General features: G+C 53.8%; 2 protein-coding genes across 2 annotated transcripts; one reads left to right on the forward strand and one right to left on the reverse strand.

Annotated features, from left to right (window-relative positions):
• Nucleotides 1–1458: 1458 nt before the first annotated feature.
• SYT8 (synaptotagmin 8) lies at nt 1459–5105 on the reverse strand (the record flags this gene model as incomplete). The annotated part of the gene is made up of 11 exons (XM_080618199.1): nt 1459–1692; nt 1783–1916; nt 2323–2440; nt 2636–2803; nt 3019–3186; nt 3421–3516; nt 3663–3820; nt 4186–4320; nt 4559–4635; nt 4749–4876; nt 5007–5105. The coding sequence occupies 11 exons, from the start codon at nt 5103–5105 to the stop codon at nt 1459–1461; spliced, it is 1515 nt and encodes a 504-aa protein (XP_080474325.1).
• Nucleotides 5106–8170: 3065 nt separating this feature from the next.
• Nucleotides 8171–14135, forward strand: LOC308221621 (cytosolic 5'-nucleotidase 1A-like; the record flags this gene model as incomplete). The annotated part of the gene is made up of 7 exons (XM_080618771.1): nt 8171–8211; nt 9893–9951; nt 10693–10860; nt 11242–11371; nt 11925–12047; nt 13119–13297; nt 13833–14135. Exons 2-7 carry the CDS (start codon nt 9907–9909, stop codon nt 14133–14135), a joined length of 948 nt encoding a protein of 315 aa, XP_080474897.1. The 5' UTR covers nt 8171–8211; nt 9893–9906.
• Nucleotides 14136–21775: the final 7640 nt, after the last annotated feature.

A 21775-nucleotide genomic window follows, 5' to 3' on the forward strand; every position in this document is an offset into this window, starting at 1 on the left:
ATTTATCAAGAAGCAGACACAGCAGCTTTTTATGGCTAAGCTCAGGTCATTAATCTCTATCAAGAGTTTTAATAAACTTCCTCAGCTTCACTATGTTTGTTTAACTCTCAGATGGTCGCTTCATGGAGCTCCAGGTAATTGCAGATTAACTGCTTTCCAACATTAATGGCTCTTCATTAATGCACCAGGCACTCTCCCCTCCAGAGCTCAGGCAATAGCTATTAAGAGTTGTGCCCACAGCTCCCTATGGTGCAAATTACTTTTGTCTTTTGGGCTGAAATTACATGATATGAACCCAAATCTTCTGGTGCTGTGGCTGCTTTGTAGGTGAAGCATTTCAGAGCAAGGGTGATTCCCTCCTCCAGCCCAATGCAGTGAGCTTCCTCCTGCAAGTGGCTCAGGGGAGCTGCTCTCAAGCCACACCAAACTACAGCGTACTCAAGGATAGATAGAGAAGGTGGCACCTCTCCAATGCCCTCATCCTTCTAGGAAGGCTCTTTACTACACAGGTCTCACCCCAAGGCCCCATAAAGCAGGACAGGACAGGACAGGACATGGGGCCACAAAAACCTCCCAGATTACATGAAACCTGCTCAGAAGTGACACAAGGTCTGCAACCAAGCCCTCATCAGGGTAGTGTGATCATGACATGAAAGTGAGAGCCTCAGCCCCTCCATCCTGGCAGCAGCTCCAGCAAACCTTGCTGCACTAGTAACTGTGGGACCACGTAAGGTGGATGCAGCTGACACTGTGTATCCTCATTTGCAAGGTCCATGGGGATGCTTGCTGATGAATCCCATACCCTGAGTCACACCTTGCCAGCACAAGTTAGCATGGGCTGGAAATGGACATGTGGACAAACAGTGGCTGACTTTGCTGTCTCATTTAGCCTCTAGCCAGAACACAGAGCACACATTGCAGAGGCATTAAAGAACTATCCTGTATCTCCAACACCTTCCTCATCAGCCTGTCCACTTTCTCTCCTTTTAGCCTCTTAGGGAGCTTCAAGACCTTGGTCTTGTTTAAAAGCCTTCATGGGACACATGAAGCCTTCCCAAAAACTTACCTCTTGCCAAGTTACTCACAACCAGAGAAACTGTCCATCACAGGCTGCTGGCATATTAATCCTCCACTTGAAAAATATCAATGGACTCTGATTTTGCATGTGCTTGAAGCTCTGTGTATTTATCCCCCTGGCAGGACGAGCCGGCTCCTGCACCCACACAGTCCCTTCTAGTATCCTCTGCTCCACGTCAGCCTTGCCCTGAGTGCCAAGCCCTACTCTGGGCATCACACAGGGTACCAGCACCAAGATCATCTCTAGGCCAAAGAGACCCTCCAGTCCCCTCTTTGCTAACACTGAGCAGGGAAAACATATCCAGATGTTGCTGAACAGAAGCCCCCCACCCGCCAGTAAGCCCTGTGTCCTGCTCCCCCAGGTGGAGGAGGGGACCCCCACTATCTGGGGGGCAGAGGAAGCTTGAGGTGGGACTTCAGCCCCAGGGCTTTGTCGACCACATCGGGGGGCTGCAGGCTGTGCCACTGGGCGAGGGGCCGGCGGGGGTTGGACAGCATGTCGGACCAGTGCCGCAGCTGGTTGCCCGTGGCTCGGCAGCCCAGGAAGAGTTTGCCAATGGGCTCGTTCTTGGTCACTTTGTCGTGATCCCAGACAGAAATGACCACATCCACGTTCTGGAGGGGGGACACAAGAAAGAGGGTCAGTGGGAGGGGTCTCACCACAGTGGAGACCCACTCAGCACTGGGCGCAGTAGGGAAACCCACCTGGATCTGATTGAAAGGCACCTCAAAAACAAACACCTCATTGAAGTAAGGGCTTAAGGTGTTTTTCTTCACACTTGTCGTCTTCTTCTTCCATTTCTTCCTGTTCAGGATGAGATGCACCTTCACAAAAGGATCTGAGAAGAGAGAGGACACAGTTGGCACAAGCGACAATTTTTGACTGAGGAGCTCAGCCATGAAACAGCTTCCTTGGGCTATTCCCAGACAGAGCATGGCATCCCATTTGTCACTCCTCATGCTGACCATCCACCCCTCTTTCCCTTACCAGCCATCCCAGAGCTCATTTCCTCCTGCCACAAGCTCCCCGTACCATCCAGTCATGACATCTCCTCCTGGCAGATACCTCCAGCTCCGCCAGAAGCTGGAGCAGCCGAGCTGGGCAAGGTTGGGATCTGGCCAAGAGCTGGTCATGGTGGTAGCAGCAGAAAGCAGGTCTAGGCGCCAAAACCTTTGAAGGCTTTGCAGCTCTTGGTGCCAGCGTTAAAGAGTAGGGAGACCTGAGCATGAGCAGCCCCTGCTGACCTGAGAGCCCATGAGAATCCATCCGCTTTAGCTTCTTGGCTTCCAGGATGAGCACCGTCAGCTTGCCAGTGCTGGGGACATAGCGGAGAGAGAAGCAGATCTCGCCCAGCTGTTCTTCCTGATGGAGAGATGCCAGTGATGAGTACCCAGCAGAGGAGCCAGCTCACCTGAGGCTGCAGCACCAGGCTGGCCCCAGGTTTCCTGGGTCTCCCCCACCCTCATGTTTGCTCTTAAGAGCCTGCTTCTCAGGGTGGTAGCAAGAGAAGCAACAGTGCATCCCTCCCGGCAGAGTTTCCCACCCACCAGGACCAACCTCCACTTTACTGGCTGCCACCAGGTCACTCCACTGCTCAATGACATGCTGCAGGCTGACACTGGCCAGGGGCAGCCGGACCTCCCCAATGATGTTGTGCTTGGTAAAGCGGTTGAAGTCATAGATCTGCATCACCAGCGTGGATTCAGGCACCTCTGCCTGGCGTACCTGATGGGAAGACACAAAAGCCTGGAATCACCCCTTGGTGGCAGTCCTGCCCCACGGGACAAAGCAGCAGATGCAATAAAAGGTCTTTCTCTCTGATGCTTCCCGATCCTGATTGCAAAGGCACCTCCCTGCCTGGAGAGGTTTTTGCCCAGGGAGCAGTGCCCATGCAACACTCTTGATGGGACAAAAACACATGATCAGCTGTAGCTTCCTACCTGGAAAGTGAAGCTCTCATTGAAGACAGGGTTCAGGGTCTTGCGGTAAACCTTGGTCTCATACCTCTTCTTCGTATCGGACGTCAGGTAGACGATCACATATGGATCAGATGAGCCTCCACTGTCCATGGCCTTCAGCTCAGCTGCCTGCTTCACACCAACCTTCAACTTAAAAGGATCGATGCATGAGATCACCAGATGGAGGAGGATGGGGCCAGACGATTGGGGGCTTGGTGAATGCAGAAGGGAGGATGCCTACATGCCACACAGGTGTGAGAGCCAGCAGGCTGCAGGCAGGGGAAGGGGTGCAAGAGAGTAGAGTGCACCTCAGTAGGCAGCATAGAGGGACCATGCAAGAATAAAGCCTTTTCACTGCCGAGCTGTGGCCATGAGCATCCCCACCTCCTGCACATGGAAGTTGTACTCCAGGGAGTACTGCAGCTTTCCTCGCCCTGTCTGCTCCACACCCTGCTCCAAGTCCTCCATCTCGGGCTGGACCTGTGGCAGAGAGCAGGACTACCCTCATGATGTGCTCAGCTACATCCTTGGCCATGCCATGCTCCCATCACCCCCGGGACCAGGCAGCATGGCAGCAAACCCCTCAGGGAGGAGGGAGGTGGGGGAGAGGGGAAAGCAGGACACACAAGGCTGGCCGTAGTGGAGCTGCTGACAGCATGCAAGCTGACTCTCTCCTTCTTCTTGGGCTTCTTCTTGCCACAGCAGCACCTGATGATGCAGATGAGGAAGAGGAGGAGGAGAATGGCTGCTGCCACAGCCACAGCGATGAGTGCCCATGTGGGTACTGGTGTGACATTTAGGGAGCAGAGATGGACAGAAGAGTTAAAACCGAGCAAAAACATATCAAGTGCATTTAAAGCCCTTCCTGGTGCTCCAGCATTAAGGACCTATACCTTCAAAACTGCCCCTATAATCCTGGACAGGCCCCATGCAGGGAGGCTGTGGCTAGAGACCATTCCCCAAATGGGCATCAAGGACACCCTGTACTCCTGAAGCACTGCAGCACCACTCTGCAGCATGCCCACCCTGATGGAACCCTCTGGAAAAAGAGATTTGAAGGGAGGAAGAAGTAGATACACAGCCTCAGAGCCCAGGAGCCCTGCCAAACAACACTGCCTGAGAGAGCAGGGCAAGCACCACCATACTCACGTGGGATGCGGCTAAGCCAGCCACCCAAGAAGCCTGACTGGACCACGGTGGTGGTGGCCACAGGGCTGTTGGTGAGTGTGGAGGCTGTCCCTCTGCTCTTGCTGGCTGCCAGCGCCATGGCTAAGCTGGGGTGACCTGGGGACGCAAGCAAAATTAACAGGGTGGGGATTTCCTTTCCGGTAGCATGTGGGCTGCCAGTGGCCCAGAGCTCTAATGAGAGCAAACACAATTAAAACATAGAGGCCAGGGTAAGCATTTAGGGCTTGGCCACTTTGGCAATGAGGTGCGAAATGGAGCCAGAGGGAGCCATGGGCAGGGAGGACTCTGGGCCAAACAGCCTCTTGCCCACAGCCTTATTTATATCCTTGTAAACCTGCCTTCAGAAAGGGCAGGGAGTGGGCAACTGGGTAACGGAGTCTTCCTTTGGTCTTCAGAAAAGGGATCACCAGGCTGTAGGGGAAAAAAAACAAGAGCTGTTTTATGTCAGCTGCTCCCTGGCCAGGCACGTGAAGGGTTTGCTCAGCCCCACCATTAGCTAACACCCTTTCCCGACTATTTCCCACCCTTTCACAGGGCTGAGGAATGGGAGGATTTGCTCTTGGGCTTGCAGCAGGGCTCGTGCCTTCACTGCAGGTGACAGTGATGCCTCCAGGCTGGGGTCATGCTGGCTGGAAAACTGCGTAAGCTCGACCTGTGCACATGGCAACACTGACGCAGCTTAAGGGAGGCTTCAAATTTAAAGTTTTCCACTACTGCTCTCTGCACAGCAAGGCTCTTACTCTAACATGAACACTTCCTCATAGCCAAGACTTCCTTCTTGCCTCCTTTCGTGTGAGGAGCGGCAGCAGGAGAGGTGTGCCAGGAGCAGCCAGCAGGTCTGCAGCTATCATGGCACTGGTGGCGCCTGGTCCCAGTGCCATGATTGAAGCTGGCAGGTATGTGCCTGTTTGCCTTGGCTGTCCCAGCTGCCTGCCCCACATCCCTGCGGGTCCCCGCCCAAGCAGCCAACACCATCTTGCTCTGCCTGTGCTCTGCCCACCCCATGGGGACATGGATCCCTCCCTTGCAGAGGGTTAGCATGGGAAGAAACCATTTCTGCGCTTCCCTCCGCTGAGTCCGTGAAGCCAGCAAAAAACTTTAATTTTTCCAACAATGGGCTTTGCCACATGCAAGCATAGGGCTGGAGGGACACAAGAATTGCTGTCATCCCTGCAGCATCATCACTGGGGCAATACGGTGCACGTTAAGTGACTTGCCCAGAGCCACCTGGGAGGTCTGTGCCGTTGGACACCCAAGCTCTAATCGCAGCCTCACCAGCAGCAGCTTTAATGATTGGTTTCTCCTGTCCCTGCATGCGGAAAGTGGCGGCTGGTGACATGCCTGTGGTGTTTAGGAGGTGCCAGGCTGTGGCTTCAGGCTGTGGACATGGGTGGACACGACAGCGCAGGCAAACAGGCACTCACCCAGCACAGAATTAGGTGTCTCAGCACATTCTCCCTGCCAGCATCCCCATGGACTGTATCACACTGGTGTGACATTGACCCTGGTTTAAAACCAGCTCGTCCCAGCCCCATGGCATGAATTGAGCCACACCAATTTGGGGGCAATGGGGACAGCGCTGCTGTGGACCAGGAGAGGCAGTGCAGCCTCAGTGGGCCTTGCAGGGAGCATCCAGCATCCCTGAAAAAGGGGTTGAGGGAGCCCTACTTCTCACTCCCACCCGATGCTGACTCGATTCCCGAAACCAGACTTACCAACAAGTCTCCTTCCCAGCCTCAGTCTCTCTGCCCTGCTGTGCAGCTTCTGGGCACAGCCACTGCGTGTGGCAGGGGCATGCTGCGGGTGAAATGGGACCCCACTGGGTGCAGAGCAGAGCGTGCAGCGAGGATGGTGGCTGCACGGCACGGACAAAACTGGAAAGTCTGCTTTGCCAGCCCAGGAAACGGGCGGCCCCAGCAGCACCGTCAGCCCCACCTCGCCGCTGACCCAAGCACTGCTCACGCAGGTGAAAAGCCAGAGGGGAACTCCCTGACAGACCAGGAAGCAAAAGCTGCCCTCCTGCCTGTAAGAAGCCTGTGAGAATCACTGCCCAGCTCTGTGCCGCAGCAGATTTGCTTCTCCAAGTTATCCCTGCAGCAATGCTAGGCCAGACCACGTGGCTGCGGGCGCTTAGCACGAGAGGGCAGATTCCTGCAAGGGGATGAATGCCATGCTGCATCCATCCCTGGCGAGCTCTGCACTTGGGAAGCCCAGCTCATCGGCCCACGGAGGCACACATGGCACACCATGCGAGGGTCTGTGAAATGCATGTGGCAGCAGGGATGAATACGGATGTTCCACTCCAACACAGCAGGACAGAGCAAGGGTGTTTGGGTGGCTCTATTCCCCAGCACCAATGGCAGCAGCACCAGGCACGCGACCAGGAGTAACTTCACCAGCATCCCTGTCGTATTAAATTTATGCTTGCACACTTCTTCCCTTGCTGCTGGTTCAGCCATGTTAGCTCAAACCCCACCTTCTCACCACAGATATTTGGGGCGCTGCTGTAAGCAAGGAGAGGTACCACTGGTGCCTGATGGCTGACACAGACATGGGGGTAGAGGCCCCAGAAACCAGACCCATCCCAGCGCTGCCTGGCCACCCCAGCTCACCAGGCATGCCAGATTTTCACATGACCACCAAGGCATTGCCACAGCAAGAGTCTGGCCTCAGGAGAAGTGCTGAGGCTTCACCTCAGCCACCCAAAACACAGCCCTGCTCACAAGTGCCCTCCACTACTGCTGCTCAGAGAGGCATCATCTTCAGGAGCAGGAGACGCTGTGAGAATTATGCAGCAAAGTGTGTGTGGGGGGGGGCCACACAGATGTCAAAACACTTTTTGCTCTAATTTGGCAGTCCTGAAGAATGCATGGGAGAAATGCGTAAGGGGAGCAGGGGGGAAAGGGAAGATGCCCAGTAAATCATTTGGTGAAAGGGAGTTTGTCTATGCATGCTAAAAGCTGAGCATTATCAGTAGTCTTTTCAACGGGCTGTTTGCTGGAGAGAAGCATCTTGGTGAAGTCAAGCTGCACAGGACCCTGACTGCAGCTCACACTTTGGTAATGCTAGTGATAACCTGGTGCCATGCAGGAAGACGACTGCTTGGCCTTAATGCAGGTGAGTTTGGTCTCCTTGGCAGGACCCAGGCTGGGGAGGCTGCTGCTGGGTCATCTTCTACCAGCAGGGCAGGGACATGCCCCACCTGGGGGTAAGGGAAAAGCTGCAGTACAGCAGCATCTCCTCTGTGCAGCCCCCATCGCCCTGCCCCAAATCTCACTCTTGGGCAGAAAGGGGGTGTTGAAATACCTTGGCATCATGAGCCTCACAGGGCTGGGTGCTGCACAGCCAACCTGGAAAAGCAAGATCCCAGCCCGAAAATCACTCCTGCAGAGAGCAGCGCGTAAGAGGCAGCTTTCAGAAAAGAAGGGAAAAGGACATAAAACACTACAGCAAAATTGTGTACATAGTGAGCCCCACAACCCCACTGCACCAGCCTTTCTCCCTGGCCCAGCTCCCTACATCTGCCTGCATACACTGCAAGCCAATCTTCAACATGTACCCCTATATTTTCCAGTCAAAACCACAACCATTACGTGTTCAAGGGCTGGGAAATGAGAGGTCTGGAGGCATACTATAAATACCTCCCTACAGAAGCAGACATCGCTGCAGTGCCTGTGGGCAGCGAGTGGCGACAGAGCTCAAGTTCCAAGAGAGCCAAAAAACAGGATCACAGCTGCCAGCACGGCTCCTGTGGCCATCGCGAAGCTCGGGCGGCCTTGAGCCGCCTATGCAGTGCCGGCTGGGAAATGCAGTCTAGTCCTGCTGCCTACAAATCCCAGCACGCCAGGGAGGGGAGTTGCGTCCCATCCCGGCGCCTGCCCGCTTCCTGCCAGGACGGGGAGGGGGAAATATAAACAGCAGCATCTTGGGCAGAGTTGGGATGCTGTCTCGGGACAGGTTGATTCGGGAGCAGCGGTAGCGCTTACGGTGAGTCCGTGCTTTCTTCTCTAGCAGAATCCCGGCTGTGTGCGGTGGGATGCTGTCTGCTCCGTGCTGCGCGGCTCTAGGGTGAGCGGCGGGACCAGCGAGCTCCCACCGAAACGCTTTTCTGTGTGTCTGGCATCGCGTACATGGGGGTTGCTCGCAACGGAAATGTGCGCATATATGCGTATGTGTATGCAAACAATACTGTCGTTACTAGCGGCAGGAAGATGGAGTGAAGTCAGGCTCGGCTTGCAGCACTTGGAAGAACAGGGCAGAAATGAGAGATGGTGTTCTCCCTCCGGGAACGGCTGCTCAGCTCCGCTGCTTCATCTCCTTTAATTTTCACTTTCGGAAAAGTACTTGGCTGAAATTCTGTCAGAGGACAGTTTCTCCCACCCTCTGCCCTGCTGTCTGGGAGGAGACCCCTTCCCAGCATGGAATATGGGCGGAGGAAGCAGACAGATGTTCAGCATCTCCTGGCTTTCCAGGGACCCCTGTCTGGTGGAGCAGCCTTGCCAGCACAGCTTTCCACTCTAGGGGCAGTCAGGGAGTGCACATGCAAGCATTCAGCCCCCGTGGTAAGACTGTGGTTCTCAGGACTCATATGAGCCCAGTGTATTTCCTACCAGCCCAGGCAACAGTTTGCAATCCCTGAATAATAACAATTAATTGAAGAAAATTGGGCAAAATCAAAGGTCTCCCTGGAGACCCTAACTTGCCCTTTACACTGGCTTTGGTCTATGCTTGCGCAGATCAGTACTGATTACCCAGTAATCAGGTGGGACGTGAACTGGTAAATGAGGTTTATCCCCATTGCCATTCCCAGCACATCAGTGTAGAACAATCTTTGATGCCTTTGCTCCCCAGGGAAACCCTGCAGTGTACTTGTTGAAGCCACTGAGTGGAAATAATCGCCATGGGATCACGCTTGGTGGGAATGGGAACAGTTCCCATCCCACAGGGTAAATCCTAAAGGTCTACTTTTAAGAGTCTAGTACATATAAATGAAGTGTACAGCATGGTGGTTACAGAAACCACAGGGCCTAGGTGTACGAAAATAATGGGGTTTATGATTCAGCTGCTAGGCACAGGCAGACCATGTAACCACCACAAGCCTTTCGTCTGCCAGAGCTGGGTTAGCACAGCCTGCACAGAGGCCTTAGTGCAGGGCTAGTTGGCTCACAAGGCTGTGCAGGAGCAGACCAGCCTCATCAAGGGCAGTCCCATCCTGCACCCAAGCCCTCACCATACGTCTCTACTTACTCATGCCTTTTCCTTTTACAGCTGCACGCACAGTGAACTTGCTTATTTGTGGATACAGATTCACCATTCAAGCAAAAGTAGCAAGAAGTATGTGAACCAGAAGCCTATCCATAGAATCTGACCAATTTTGGCTTTTAAAACCAGGCTTATTTTGCTTGAAAAGAGCTCCACCATTGCCTTCAGCAGTTCCCCCAGAGGAAAATCCTTTGGGGGGGGGGGGGAATCTGTGGGTGAAAAGATACTTTTCCATCGTATTTAACTGGAACTATTAGACAAGGTTTTCCTAGAGCAGAGCTGTTGTCAGCATAAGCAGTTTTATTTCGGCTGCTCCACTTGGCAAGTAGGATGTCCCCTATCTCCCTCTCCCCCCTCTCTAGACTGGCTATATTATATCAACTTAATTGCATATTTTCTCTCTAAGGCTGAAAGTCAAAGATGGCAGATCCTGAAAGCACAGTCATAAACACCAATGTGAAACAGGTAAGAAGATGTTTATTACAAAACATATCCTGTATTTCTAAAGGAAGTTTTGAAATGCCACCGCAGGAGAGGACGCACCACAACCCAGAGATGTGGTGGCCTGAATTGCTTGTGCCTAGGTTTCAGCAGAAGTGGCTTATTCCAGGGCTGCTGGGCACCTGGTCCCAGTGAGGTCCATGTGATTTCCACGTGGGAAGAGGTTTCAGGGCTGAACCTCCTGTTGCATGGACATTTGCTCACACTTGAATGTTGGAAGAGCCAGGGGAAAGCAGCAGCTTCTCTACACACACAGAGATTTTATTAGGCTCTTCAGAAGACACAAACAAAGGGTAAAACCAGCAGTATGCACAAAGACACCTAGCAGTGCCCAGCTCAGCACAAACAGATGATCATGGCTGTACTGTGCCCACAAACAGCAAAATTATGAAGCAATCCCCTCTGGTGTAAGCTGTCCTCAGAGCATGTGGCACTTATCAGACAGGTTAGGATTTCACAACTGCCTGCCCCTGGAAGAGGCCTTGTGGCACCTCTTCTTCAAAGGCAGTCTGGCATCAGGAACTGTGATGCCTCCCACGTCCAACCCCACCACCCTGGTCAGGAGAGCCCTCTCTCCTCCCCGTAAAGCCCCATCCCTAATTATTCACATAATTATGCAAAACCAACGCTGTTTCTCTCACAGCCCCACCTCCACAAGCTCCTTCTTGGCTGCCTCCTAACCAGTCTTTACTCCACATCCTGCAGAAAGATCTCAGTGAGGCACTCGTCATTGCAGTCACCACCAGAGCCATCTTCAGCCTGGAGGAGGAGCACAAGCTCTACCTAGAGAAGGGCAAGGAGGAGTACACAAGGCACCAGCAGGCCAACCAGGACAAGCCCCTACCACCAGGCACAGCCTTCGCCTTCATCCAGGTGAGCCCCCCCAGCTGGCCAGGGACATATGCAGACACTCACAGGATGGGGTGAAAGTTCAGCTTTCCTGGCTTTAGGTCTCACCTCCCATTGCAGGGTACAGATATGCCTGCTCTGGCCTCTTGGCCCTATTGCAGTGCATTGAGACCTGTGCTCCTCACCAGTCCCACATGTCCACCTCCCCCTGGTGGGATATCCTGCTCCGTGCTCTCCTGGCAGTGGCTTTTGCAGGACGGTTGCTCTGTCTGATTCTCCATAACATGCCTGCCTCGCCCTAGCTGACAGATGTAGCAAAACTCACTAACTTTTAACTGCAAAAAAGAGTCCCAGCAAAGCCATTGCAGTCGTGCCCCTCCAAGCAGCCTCATCATCTCCTCACAGGCAGTGCAGCATGTGAACAAGAAGATCCTGGAGAGCAACCCAGCAGAGAAGGACCTCTTTGATATCCTGGTGCTCTCGAACAACAGCCCTGAGAGTGGTGTGCGCATCATCAACAGTGCCAAGCACTATGGTAAGGGGGATCCCATCCTTGGTGGTGCCTGCTTCCCCCCAGGGAGGCTGCAAAGCAGATAAGGCACCACTGCGGAGCATCAGTGGCAAATGCAGAGCCAGGGAGTACAAGCGGAAGGGGTTATTTTGGAAACAAGCCCAACTCCTGCAGCTTGCCCAGGGTGCTGGAAAACACTCAGGATACAGGCTCCTTGGCAGAGTCTGGCTCCCTTCAACTGCATCCTTCACACCAGGGGATCTGGCAGCATTTTTCATAGCCAAGGCATCCTCAGGCAGCTACTGAAGAAACAGAGTTCTTAAAAACCCTAAATCCCAGCATGCTGTCAGGAAGGCTCATTTAAGAGGGGTAGGGGACGAAGGGAATATTTAACTGCACTCTGCAGTTCCTAGAAGCAACAGGGCAAGAAGAGGCAGGATGGGCAGGTTCCTCACACAGCACTGGAATGTTAATTACCCCAAGCTCTGCAGTAAAGCACACAGAGTCCTGGGGAAGGGGGATCTGTGAGAAGAATGTTGCTCCATAACAGACTTTGCTTATATCCCCTGATCCAAAGGCCTGGAAATCTCCAAGTTCTGCTTCGTCAGCAATGAAGACTCTACGCAATACCTGAAGTCCCACGGAGTCAAGCTCTTTCTCTCAGCTGACAGGACAGATGTCTGCAATGCCCTCCAGAGAGGTATGTTCTCCCCTTCAAACCCACCACATTTCTCCCAAGCAGCTCAGTACCAAGAGGTAATGCCAGGACGCATGCTGTCACGGGGGCAAGCGAGTGAATGGCACATTGATTACCTGTCTGGTCCTGAATAGTTCAGTCTCCCCCTCTGTCCCTACCAGTAGCCTGCAAACACACCAGGGTTTCTTAAGTTGCCTTCACAAGTCACCAGGAGCTTTATGCGTAATTCTGGCCACGGTCTAGTCATTCCCTGCCTGACATTTAAGCCCCTTTAACCAAAGATGCTGCCCATGGCTGCTTTCCACATCAGTGAGTGTGCACTGGCAACTCCCAGGGCTTTGTGAGTATGCTATAGAATTTTGCTTTCTTGGTACATGCAGAGTTGTCATGTGCTCAGTGATAGGCGTAAGCACATGCTTGACCTGGATCAGAGGGAGTGCACTCTAGTGCACAGCAGCTCTAGTGGGGTTGATCACCTCCTTATTACTTTGCTTGGGTATAAGCACATCAGCTGGCCAAGGTCCTTCAAGGTCAGGAGAAAGCTATCTGCAGCCTGAGCTTCCCTACTCTGAACAGCACATTCCTGAAGCTTCACTGAACAGGATCATTGCTCTGACGAGTGTCTCTCATCCAGGGGTCTGGGTCCACAATGAAGGCAGACAGGGAACAGATGTAGGAAGAGGCCTGTAATTAAGCCAATTACCCCAATCAAGTGGAGGTGCCAGTCCCTATTACTCACAGCACGGAGTGCTAAATCTGGGCATTAAAGCCAGGTTTGGCAGGGTGAGCAAGCACCAGGAGGATGACTCCTCATGCCTACACAACCACCTATCACCTCTTAGCAGATCTCGGTATCTCATCATTCTATGATCAGCAGCGCTTTCTCACCCATCCCTGTTAGGGAATAACACAGCCCTAGAAAGGCTGGGCTGACCTCCACAGAAAGCCTTGGAGATCTCAATATTGCAATGTGGGATGGGGCCATGGCACGTGTGCAGGGAGAATCTGTCCATGCATGAGAGCTGTCCCCAGGAGGGGTGTCCCTCCTGAGCCCCACCTTGCTCTGTCCCACAGGTGTCTCAGCAGCACTCGTCTTCCAGCAGGAGGTGCAGGCCCCCAGCACCCCGCTCCGTGTGGTGTTTGATGGGGATGCCGTGCTCTTCTCCAATGAGACAGACCAGATCTTCCAAGAGCAGGGGCTGGAGGAGGCAGTGCAGTATGAGCAAGCGATGGAGGATGTGCCTATGGGAGAGGTGAGCAAGCCACCTCACTTTCATGGGCACCCACAGGCTCTGTGCCCACCATGAACATCTCCCCTGCTAGGGCTTTGTCATGGATAGCCAGATAAACCTTCCAGGTTCCCTTTGCATCCATCGCTTGGTCCCTGGTGTGGGCCTGATCTGGAGTCCCACTGGAGATGGATCTGGCCTGATGTCTCCTATAAGTGAGCATCAGCTCCCCAATATTCAGGGTTGTAGTGACTGTGAACGTCACCTTTTGTAGAGGGAGACCTCTTGCTGTGCAAGTCCCTGCAGGACTCAGACCCAGAAGCACTGTTCCCTGGGATGTACCTTCCTGATCAATTTGGGATTAGGATGAGCACAACACCCACCTTCCTCCCAAGCACCTCAGTGCATGGGACCAGTCCCAGCATTGCCTAATCCTGCACCCTACAGTCATCCTGCGCTCTGCAGAGCCCCAAGAAACCCTGGGACAAATGGCTTGTAAAGGCAGAGTAGGTATCTCCTTATTTCTCAGCCACTCCTAAGTGCCTTGCTGTGCTTCCAGGGTCCCTTGAAGGCTTTTGCAATGCACCTTGGGAAGATGCGCAAGAAATTCAGCCAGGAAAAATCCCCCATCCGCACCTACCTGGTGACCGCCCGCAGCGGCCGGGACATGGGCATCCGAGCCATCAAGACACTCCGGGAATGGGGTCTGGAAATTGACGAGGCTTTCTTCATGGACGGGGCTCCCAAGGGCCCCATCCTTGCCCAGATCCAGCCCCACATTTTCTTTGACGATGGGTTTCATAACATCCAGGGAGCTCGGAATGTGGGTGTACCCTCTGCCTGGGTCCCCTCCTGCTGCTGATGGGCTGCAGGGCAGCTGCCCTCCTTCCCAGCAGCACAGGGGACTGGGCCAATTGAAGACAAACCTGGGATGGGAGAGGGAAGGATTTCCCAACCTGTACCAGGCAAACCTCAGGGAAAGGAGCAAGAGCATTGCATGAGAGCATGGACTACCAGGCGAGACTTGGTGCTCATTTCTGCTCTTCATATGAGGTCCTTGAGGTCTTAGGGTAAAGCCAAAAGATGCAACTACTCCACAAAGGAAGGACGCTTTTACTGTGACACTGAGAACTACCACCTACCTGCCCTGTAGGATCTGGGGACGTTTCTGCAAAGAAATAAATGAACCTATTGCCCCACACATGAGCTAAAAGAAGCATAAAACCAAGCACTAAAAATGTTAGCTTTGGCTGAGCTCAGACGGTCTTCAAGATTTATTTCCAGGACCTCTGCCCAAAGGAAGCCTTCAAGACCCTACCTTCTCAGACGTGCTCAACTTGGTTTACTGAAGAAGCTGATAATGCTAGTAAGTTCTTCAGGCAGCTCCAGCCAAACTTGGCAGAGGGGAAAAGACTCCAAAGTTCTAAAGGACCTATAAACTTCTTAGAAATGGATGACCAGGTTGAAGAAAGCCCAGCTATTACCCCTTATAAAAAAGATTACAGCATAAGTCACCTTCCCTTCGGCATGCAGGCTTCTCACAGAGTGCCCTTAGGAGACCCACACCTGCAGGACACGCAGCTTACGGAATTGCAGGAGAACGGGACAAGTCTGCAACCCAGCTGTGAGATACAGCCAAGAGACACAGCTACGACATAGCTCTGATGTCCCACCAGGAGAGGGCGCTGGAGTTGAGCTGCCTACAGCACAAGCCATGCAGGGCCAGGGCTGCAGGGGCCAAAGCAGAACTAGGTCCTGGGCCTGAGCTTAAATGGATCTCCAGGGCCACAGGTGGGGGTCTCAGGTACGGCTGCTCAGGGCAGATGGGGTCCCTGGGTGTGCTCAGGACCCTGCCCGACACCAAGGCGCTGCCGTCGTGCAGGGTATACCTCTCCTCTGGCCATGCAGACCATGCTCCTAATTGTCCTGGGCAGCAAGCAAGCCCCTCAGGGCTCGGTGGCAGGTTTCTTTCCCCAGTGCTGGATGTGAGCGGTTGCCACTAGAGGCCACTGTGCTGCCTGTGTGCATGGTGCCCCAATCCCTGTGAGCTCCCCAGAACAGCCTGGTAGAAACACAGACTCAGGGCAGTGTGCCTCCTGGGTGGCAGCGGAATTATGGACAGGGCAGAAAAATCACAATAGCTTAGTTTTTTAAATCTCAGCTTAATCACAAAAGGGGGGGGGTTGGGGAATATGGCTTCACGAGTGTCACTCTCACCAATGCTTTCCCTCCCCCCAAAATAAACAGATGAGCACCTCCATGCAAGCACTTGTCTGTCACACCCTGTGTTCAGCAGTGTGGGAGGAGGGCTGGTATAACTCACTGCTCTTCTGCAGACATTCAGTTCTTTTATCTGGTCTTACACGCATGCGTCAAAATAGGTTAAGTACGTAAGAAATCTTCAGTGGGCTTTGGATTAGGCCCCTGAACATCTTCTTGCATCCATGTCCCCAGGTGCACTCCTGCTTCCCCAGGCTTGGTGGCTCTGCACATCTCGTCCTAGCAAGGGGAGCCGCTGGCCCCACTGTGCCACCACAGCCACCGTGCGGGTCCAAACTCAGGAATGCTGCGGTGTGGCAGGGATTCCTGTATGCAGGGCTTTGGTAGGAAGCCACCTCCAAAGACACAAAGCCCAGCAGGGTCTTGGCACTGCCAGTCTGGCCCCTGGCTCTTTTGCTTAATCCAGATGCTGAAATTAAATGTTTTGAGGTAGCAACGTCAGCAACATCTGCTAGTCATCATTGGCTAATAACACTAAGCACCCATCAGCCACAATTGCTGAGGAAGCACTAATTATGGGATGCTCAACATGTCTGGTACACAGGTACAGCTGTTCATCCCGCTTTTATGCAGGCCAGATACCACCCAGCTTGGTGCGGGGATCCAAGCACCCACATCCAGCCCCGCTCACCGTGCACAGCTGGCTGCTTCGGTGACAGCTGGTGGTGGGGACAAGGATCTGGTGATGGTGGTCCTAGACACCCTCTGCCACTCCAACCTGTCACCTTGGCCGTTGCCTGGACTGTGCCAGCAGGAACTTGGTCAGATGCCTTGGGTGAGGGGGAATTATCTAAGTCAGGGGTAGTGGGGACAGGCCCACGTGAGCCGTTGCAGGGTGCAAGCTGCTGAGGCAGGAGGAAGGTGCCATGTGCCTTCCTCCAGCACTGTCAGCACAACAGGGGATGACAAAGCAAAATGTGCCCAAAATGGGAAAAAGGAAGGAAACTCAGGGCTCATGGAATTGCATCATATCAGGCCAAGTGCAACTTCTTCCAGCCGTAGCATCAAAATGTGTAGCATCAAAACTGACTTACTGCTCTGCTCCAAAGATGTGGCATCAAAAAACTGCTCTTTTCTGCCCTGCTCCAAAGACGGAGCATCAAAAACACCTTTCAGCAAGTACTGCTGCAGCTTCACCTCCTATTGTAAGGGTAAACTTGTTTCTGTCTTAGAGGCATCTGCAATAAGCTCTTTCATGCTTCGGGTGCTCCTCAGGTCTTGGCTTTCTGAGGGATTTTAATCTTCCCTCCTTCAAGGGGTTGCTGGTACCCAGCAGTTTTCTGCTGCTGCTACAGCTTGAATGGGGTTTAGCTACTGGGGCTGGTTGTGGGATGCTTCTTCAATACCTTTCAATCGCAGGTTTTGGAGGCTAGGGCAAAGCAGAAACAGGTCATACCACCATGCCACTCACAAGGACAGGCTCCCTTTGAGCCCTGCCTTTTCACTCCGGGAAAACAAATTCAGAAATGCAAAGGGGATTCCGAGGACCTGCACTTGATTCTGGTCATTGCTGTCCAGAAAGCATGTGTAACACCAGCCAGAGCTGCCTGGTGTTGGGGTCCCCCCTTGGCACTGACTGCTGGGGACACCTGCAGGACACCCTCCCAGTGCAGGGAGCTCCACTCGGCTGCAGGCAGCCGGCTGCCTCCTGCACCAAGCCCAGCCCTGCCCGTGGTGCCGAACAAGTGGCCCTTGTTTCGGAGGGGAGCGCGTGACCCCAGGGATCAGAGCCTGCAGCCGGCTGGCCCTAAGGAGTTTTCAAGAGACCTTTGCCCAGGAGCGTGCCCTTAATCCCGCCCCCCCCCCCCCCCCCCCCCCAGCACCTGTCAATTTAGAGCTGCAATGCTAAAAAATAAGGAGATTTAGCACTATGAGAAAGGAATTTTTCCTTCAGTGGTGGCACTGCAGGGAGGGAAGATTGGCAGGTATTTAGCTGCTAAGGCATCTGCATTGGCAGTGTCCGAGCAGTTCGGACTATTGACTCCTGGCTGTAGCAGAAGGTGCTGGAGGCTGCAGGACCTGGGCGCAGCTGCAGTGTCTGCCTGGGATGCTCCCACACATACCTCCACGCACAATCTGTGAGCACCTTTGGCTGCCAGCACACAGCAAAGCATCTTCACATTTTTGACCATAACCCTGACCCTAAGCCACCCTGGTTGCAGAGCTCCTTGGGAAACACTCAGGGATTCACAGCCGGAGAGATGGAGGTGCCAACTCCCATGCTGCTGATAATTATTAACAGGGTGTTTTGCATGCAAAAGCTCAGATAGAGGGTGTGCAAACCCACAGACTGTGTTTGCCAAGGTGCTTAAACGTGGGTTCAAGATCTTAACTCCAGGCAGGCATGTTGGAAAGTGCTGGCTGCGGCAGCAAGTGAAGCTGGAGCTTAGGAGTAAGGCAACAGTAAATAGGTAGGAATTTAGAGCCTTCATGGGCATATATTCACACAGCCGCAGCTGATCCAGGGGTTGGGATTGATTCACCAAATCACCAGTGGAAGCTGGGTGGTTGCTCCCACTCCAAGGAACACATTGCAATTTTAAGCCAATCCTTGGGTCACCATAGGGTGCTGACCCTCGTCTTTCTGAGCCCACCCTCCTGCCAGGACCAGGAGGCTCAATTGCTTCCATGTTTTGTCACACTGTAGTTGTGGTTGCATAAATGATGGTCTCCTCAGGGCAGCTTCAGCTGAAAATGAAAAGGAAATAATTAAACGGCATCTAGTGCTGGTGAAGAAAATGAGGTGGATGCTGTGCTTGGATGTGGCTGAGGCCCATCTCTACTTTGTACATGGAAACCCCACCGGTGAGCCGATAGCTCCCTGCCCCAGTCTGGCTTGCATGGCCCTGGGTGCCACAGCAGGTATTGCTCAAGTCAGGCGACAAGGTGAGTTGGGTCCTGGTGTTCCCTATCACATCCTGGCGTGGGAGGCAATGATTTGATGCCATCATTGCCACTTACCACCCCATCCCGTCAGCTGCCAGTCACACTGCCTGCTGCCGGCACCTGCCAGGGTTGTTGTTGTCCATCCCCAGCAATTTCAGACTACTGCAAAATAACTTGGGTGAGGTAGACATCATGAGATCCCTGCCCCGGGGGGCAAACAGGGCCAGCAGACAGGGTGAGACAGGTACCCTCCTCCCCAGGGTGGGTGCAAGCATGTCCCCATCCAGCTGCAGGGGAGGACAGGCCAGGGGATGCGGAAGGATGTCCAACGCTGAGCAGGGCCAGGCGTGGATAGGTGGCATGGGGGTGGCGGGGATTTGGGCAGGGCCACAGAGTGCGTGGGACATGGGGACAGGTGATGACAAGTTTGGCAGCAGCCCAGCAAGGCAAGATGGTGTATAAGTAAAATCTAGTGAGGACACCAGGGCAGCTCGCAGGCCTGAAGACCATAAGCATTTTGCTGCATAAAGCCTTTTTTTATGTAATAGCTAGGGCGAAGTGGGGCAGAGCAGGATCTGACAGAGAAGGTCCACTGGGGTGAAAGCACTCCATGCTCAAAAGCTGCTGCAAACAGCTTTGATGGAGATGGATCCTGGGTGATGGGGATTCAGGGCTCCTGACCATCATGCCACCCAGCCATGCTACCCAACCGCTGAAAAGCCACGCTCACCCACCACTGGGATCAGGGTTTGCAGCATGAGAGATACCAAAGGAACAATTACCACCCAGTCTAAGCCTTTTGCAACTCCACTTAGTGTCTCCCCAAGGTCGCTTCAGCCCATGCTGGCATGCGAAAAATGTTTAAGCAGGCAGCTGGCCAGCTCTGCCTCCGAACCAGCTCAGACAGTCCCAGTTCAATCCAGCCGGCACTGATGGACTGGGAATTGTCGCTGCTCGTGATGCCCAGGACATCCCCCCCAGTGCCCACAGCACTGCGACATGGTGGCCAGGGCCTGGATGAGTCCCTTTGCATGCTCAGTGTAACCCCTCTCCTGCTCCCAGGTGTCCCATCAGCTGGAACTGCTTCTAAAGCACCTTCAGGTTTGGTTTTGCAGGTATTGCCCACTAGAAGGGTGTAATTTGGGACTTGCTGGTGCCACTGGAAAACGCTCTCACATTGTGAATTGTACGTCACTTTAGGAAATGGCATTGGGAGTGGGTGAGGTCCTGGCACCGTGCCGGGAAAAACTTACCACTGCTTCACTCGGGGGCTCCAGTCTGGTGAATCAGGCTCTAATTCTGCCAATTAGCTGCATCCAGCAGCTTCGTGCTGCACCGGGACGAGACCTTGAGTTGGAGTCACGGTGTTTGCAACGAGACCTGCCCGGGCTTGTGCACCTGTAGGCTCTGCTCAGCTCAGACCAAGCAGATAGTCTTCTTCTGTCCCTTAGTAACAAGATGCAAAATCCCAAACCTTTCTGCATTTGAAAAACTCACACAGCTTTGCGTTTGACACCTCTTGGACATAAAATAACAGGCATTTCTGAACTGAAGCTTTCTTTGCCCTTTTGTCATTGCAGTTTGGGGCATTGGCTACCACTGGGATAAATAATAAATTTTAAAAAATCAAGGAAAGCGTGAAGGCAAACACATGGCCATACGTAAGGAGAAAGAGGCCACCATAGCCTCCTTGCCAGAGGGCTGCCAGGCTGCAGATGGGGGAGCAGCTAGAGCTTTGGAACCAAGCAGCATGTCCCTGCCCCAGTGCAAAGGGCAGGTGGGACTCCAGTCTCCCAGGACCAGGGCTGGGGTGCTCCTCCCTGTGAGAGCCACTGGGGCTGAGTCATTCGACTTCCCCTTAGGAATCCTCTCCAGCAGGGACAGAGGTTGCAAAAGTATGGCCCACTCCCAGGGGTGCGTCACCCCACGCCTACAGCCATGGCTGCAGGGAACAGCGCTCCGGCTCACCTCCCGGAGCTGGGGGGATGTGGGGAGCCGGGCAGCCAAACCAGCAAGTAAAGAGGTTCATCCACAAATCAGAAAGTAGGAGCAAGAAGGGACAGGCCCCTTGGCCACCTCTTGCAGATCTCTGCCTGCTCCAGAGACCAGCCACGGCACTCTGGCTCCTGCTCCACAAACAAGGGAAAATGTGTCAAAACCTCCAAAGCCCAGGCTCCTGCCAGTCTATCTTTTGACGATAAACAGTGCAACTCTCACAGTCCCAGCCTATAACTACCCAGATGTGCACTTAGCTCCTGGTCAAACATCCCTGCTGTGCCTCTCGAGACCTTGACATCAGGGCAAACATCCCGCAGAGGTGCTGAGGGAGCCTGAGTCCTAGCTCCTTGCTGGAGCCACTGCTCCACGGTCCTGCACGCAGGCACACCAGTGTCAGCTCCGAAACCACTGGTGCCAAGGGCTGGTACCAAATTAAACACTATGGAGATAAGCCTCCTGGTCCCTTCCCATCTTGCGAGCACCCAGAAGAAGATCAGTATCGTAACATTCCCTGACGCAGTCCTGTCCTCCTTTTCACTGGTGTCTGAGCTCATCAGTGCAATGGACGTGTAAATCAGAGAAGCATGTCCAAAAGCAGCAAACCCCTTACACTGGTATGAGAGCAGCTCCGAATGCAGGCACAAGACCTGTTACCATGAAGCCCAAGCAAAGGCTCACCCTTAATCCCTTGGCATGAAAAAGCCAGGCACAGACTGGGTCCAGCCTGCTTGACCCTGCTGAAAAGCTTTTCTCTGCACTACATGGTGGTATGGGGCTAGCATGGTGTGCTGTTTTCACCAGCCCATCCCTGCACGCTGGAGCCTGCTCTGTAGCCACGGGATGCTGGGGGAGACTGGCTGGACTGGAAACACTCCTGGAGGAGCTGCCACAGGTGCCTCAGCCCGGAGGCCAGGTGTGTGTTGCCCAGCCAGCTGCTGTTTCCTGACCACATCAATGAGAAGGGAGGAGGGCTGGTACCTCATGGGCTCCAGAAGAGCCTTCAGGGGTGCAGGGGAGCCCCAAGCCTGGCGTCAGGGCTATCCTTTTTGTCTGCAAAGCACCATTTGCAAGGGGGTTTAGAGCCCTTGGGGAGGATGGGTTTGCTTGCGTGGGACCACGGTTGGGTTAGTTTATGCCTGACCCACTCCTGCCTGCCAACACTCAGCAGTGGGGCTGCCAGTACCCAGGGGAACAAAAGGAGGATACCCCTGAGCTGGAGCCTGTGGCAGCAGTGAAGCCTCTGGGGTCAGGCTACAGATGCTGGGGAGCAGTCACTCCTTGGCCTCTTGCCCAAGAAGAACCACACAGGGTTTTGCTGAGTCACGCAGCGCCGCAGGG

This window comes from Psittacula echo, assembly GCF_963264785.1.
Source record: "Psittacula echo genome assembly, chromosome: 5".
In the NCBI taxonomy this organism is placed as follows: Eukaryota; Metazoa; Chordata; class Aves; order Psittaciformes; family Psittacidae; genus Psittacula; species Psittacula echo.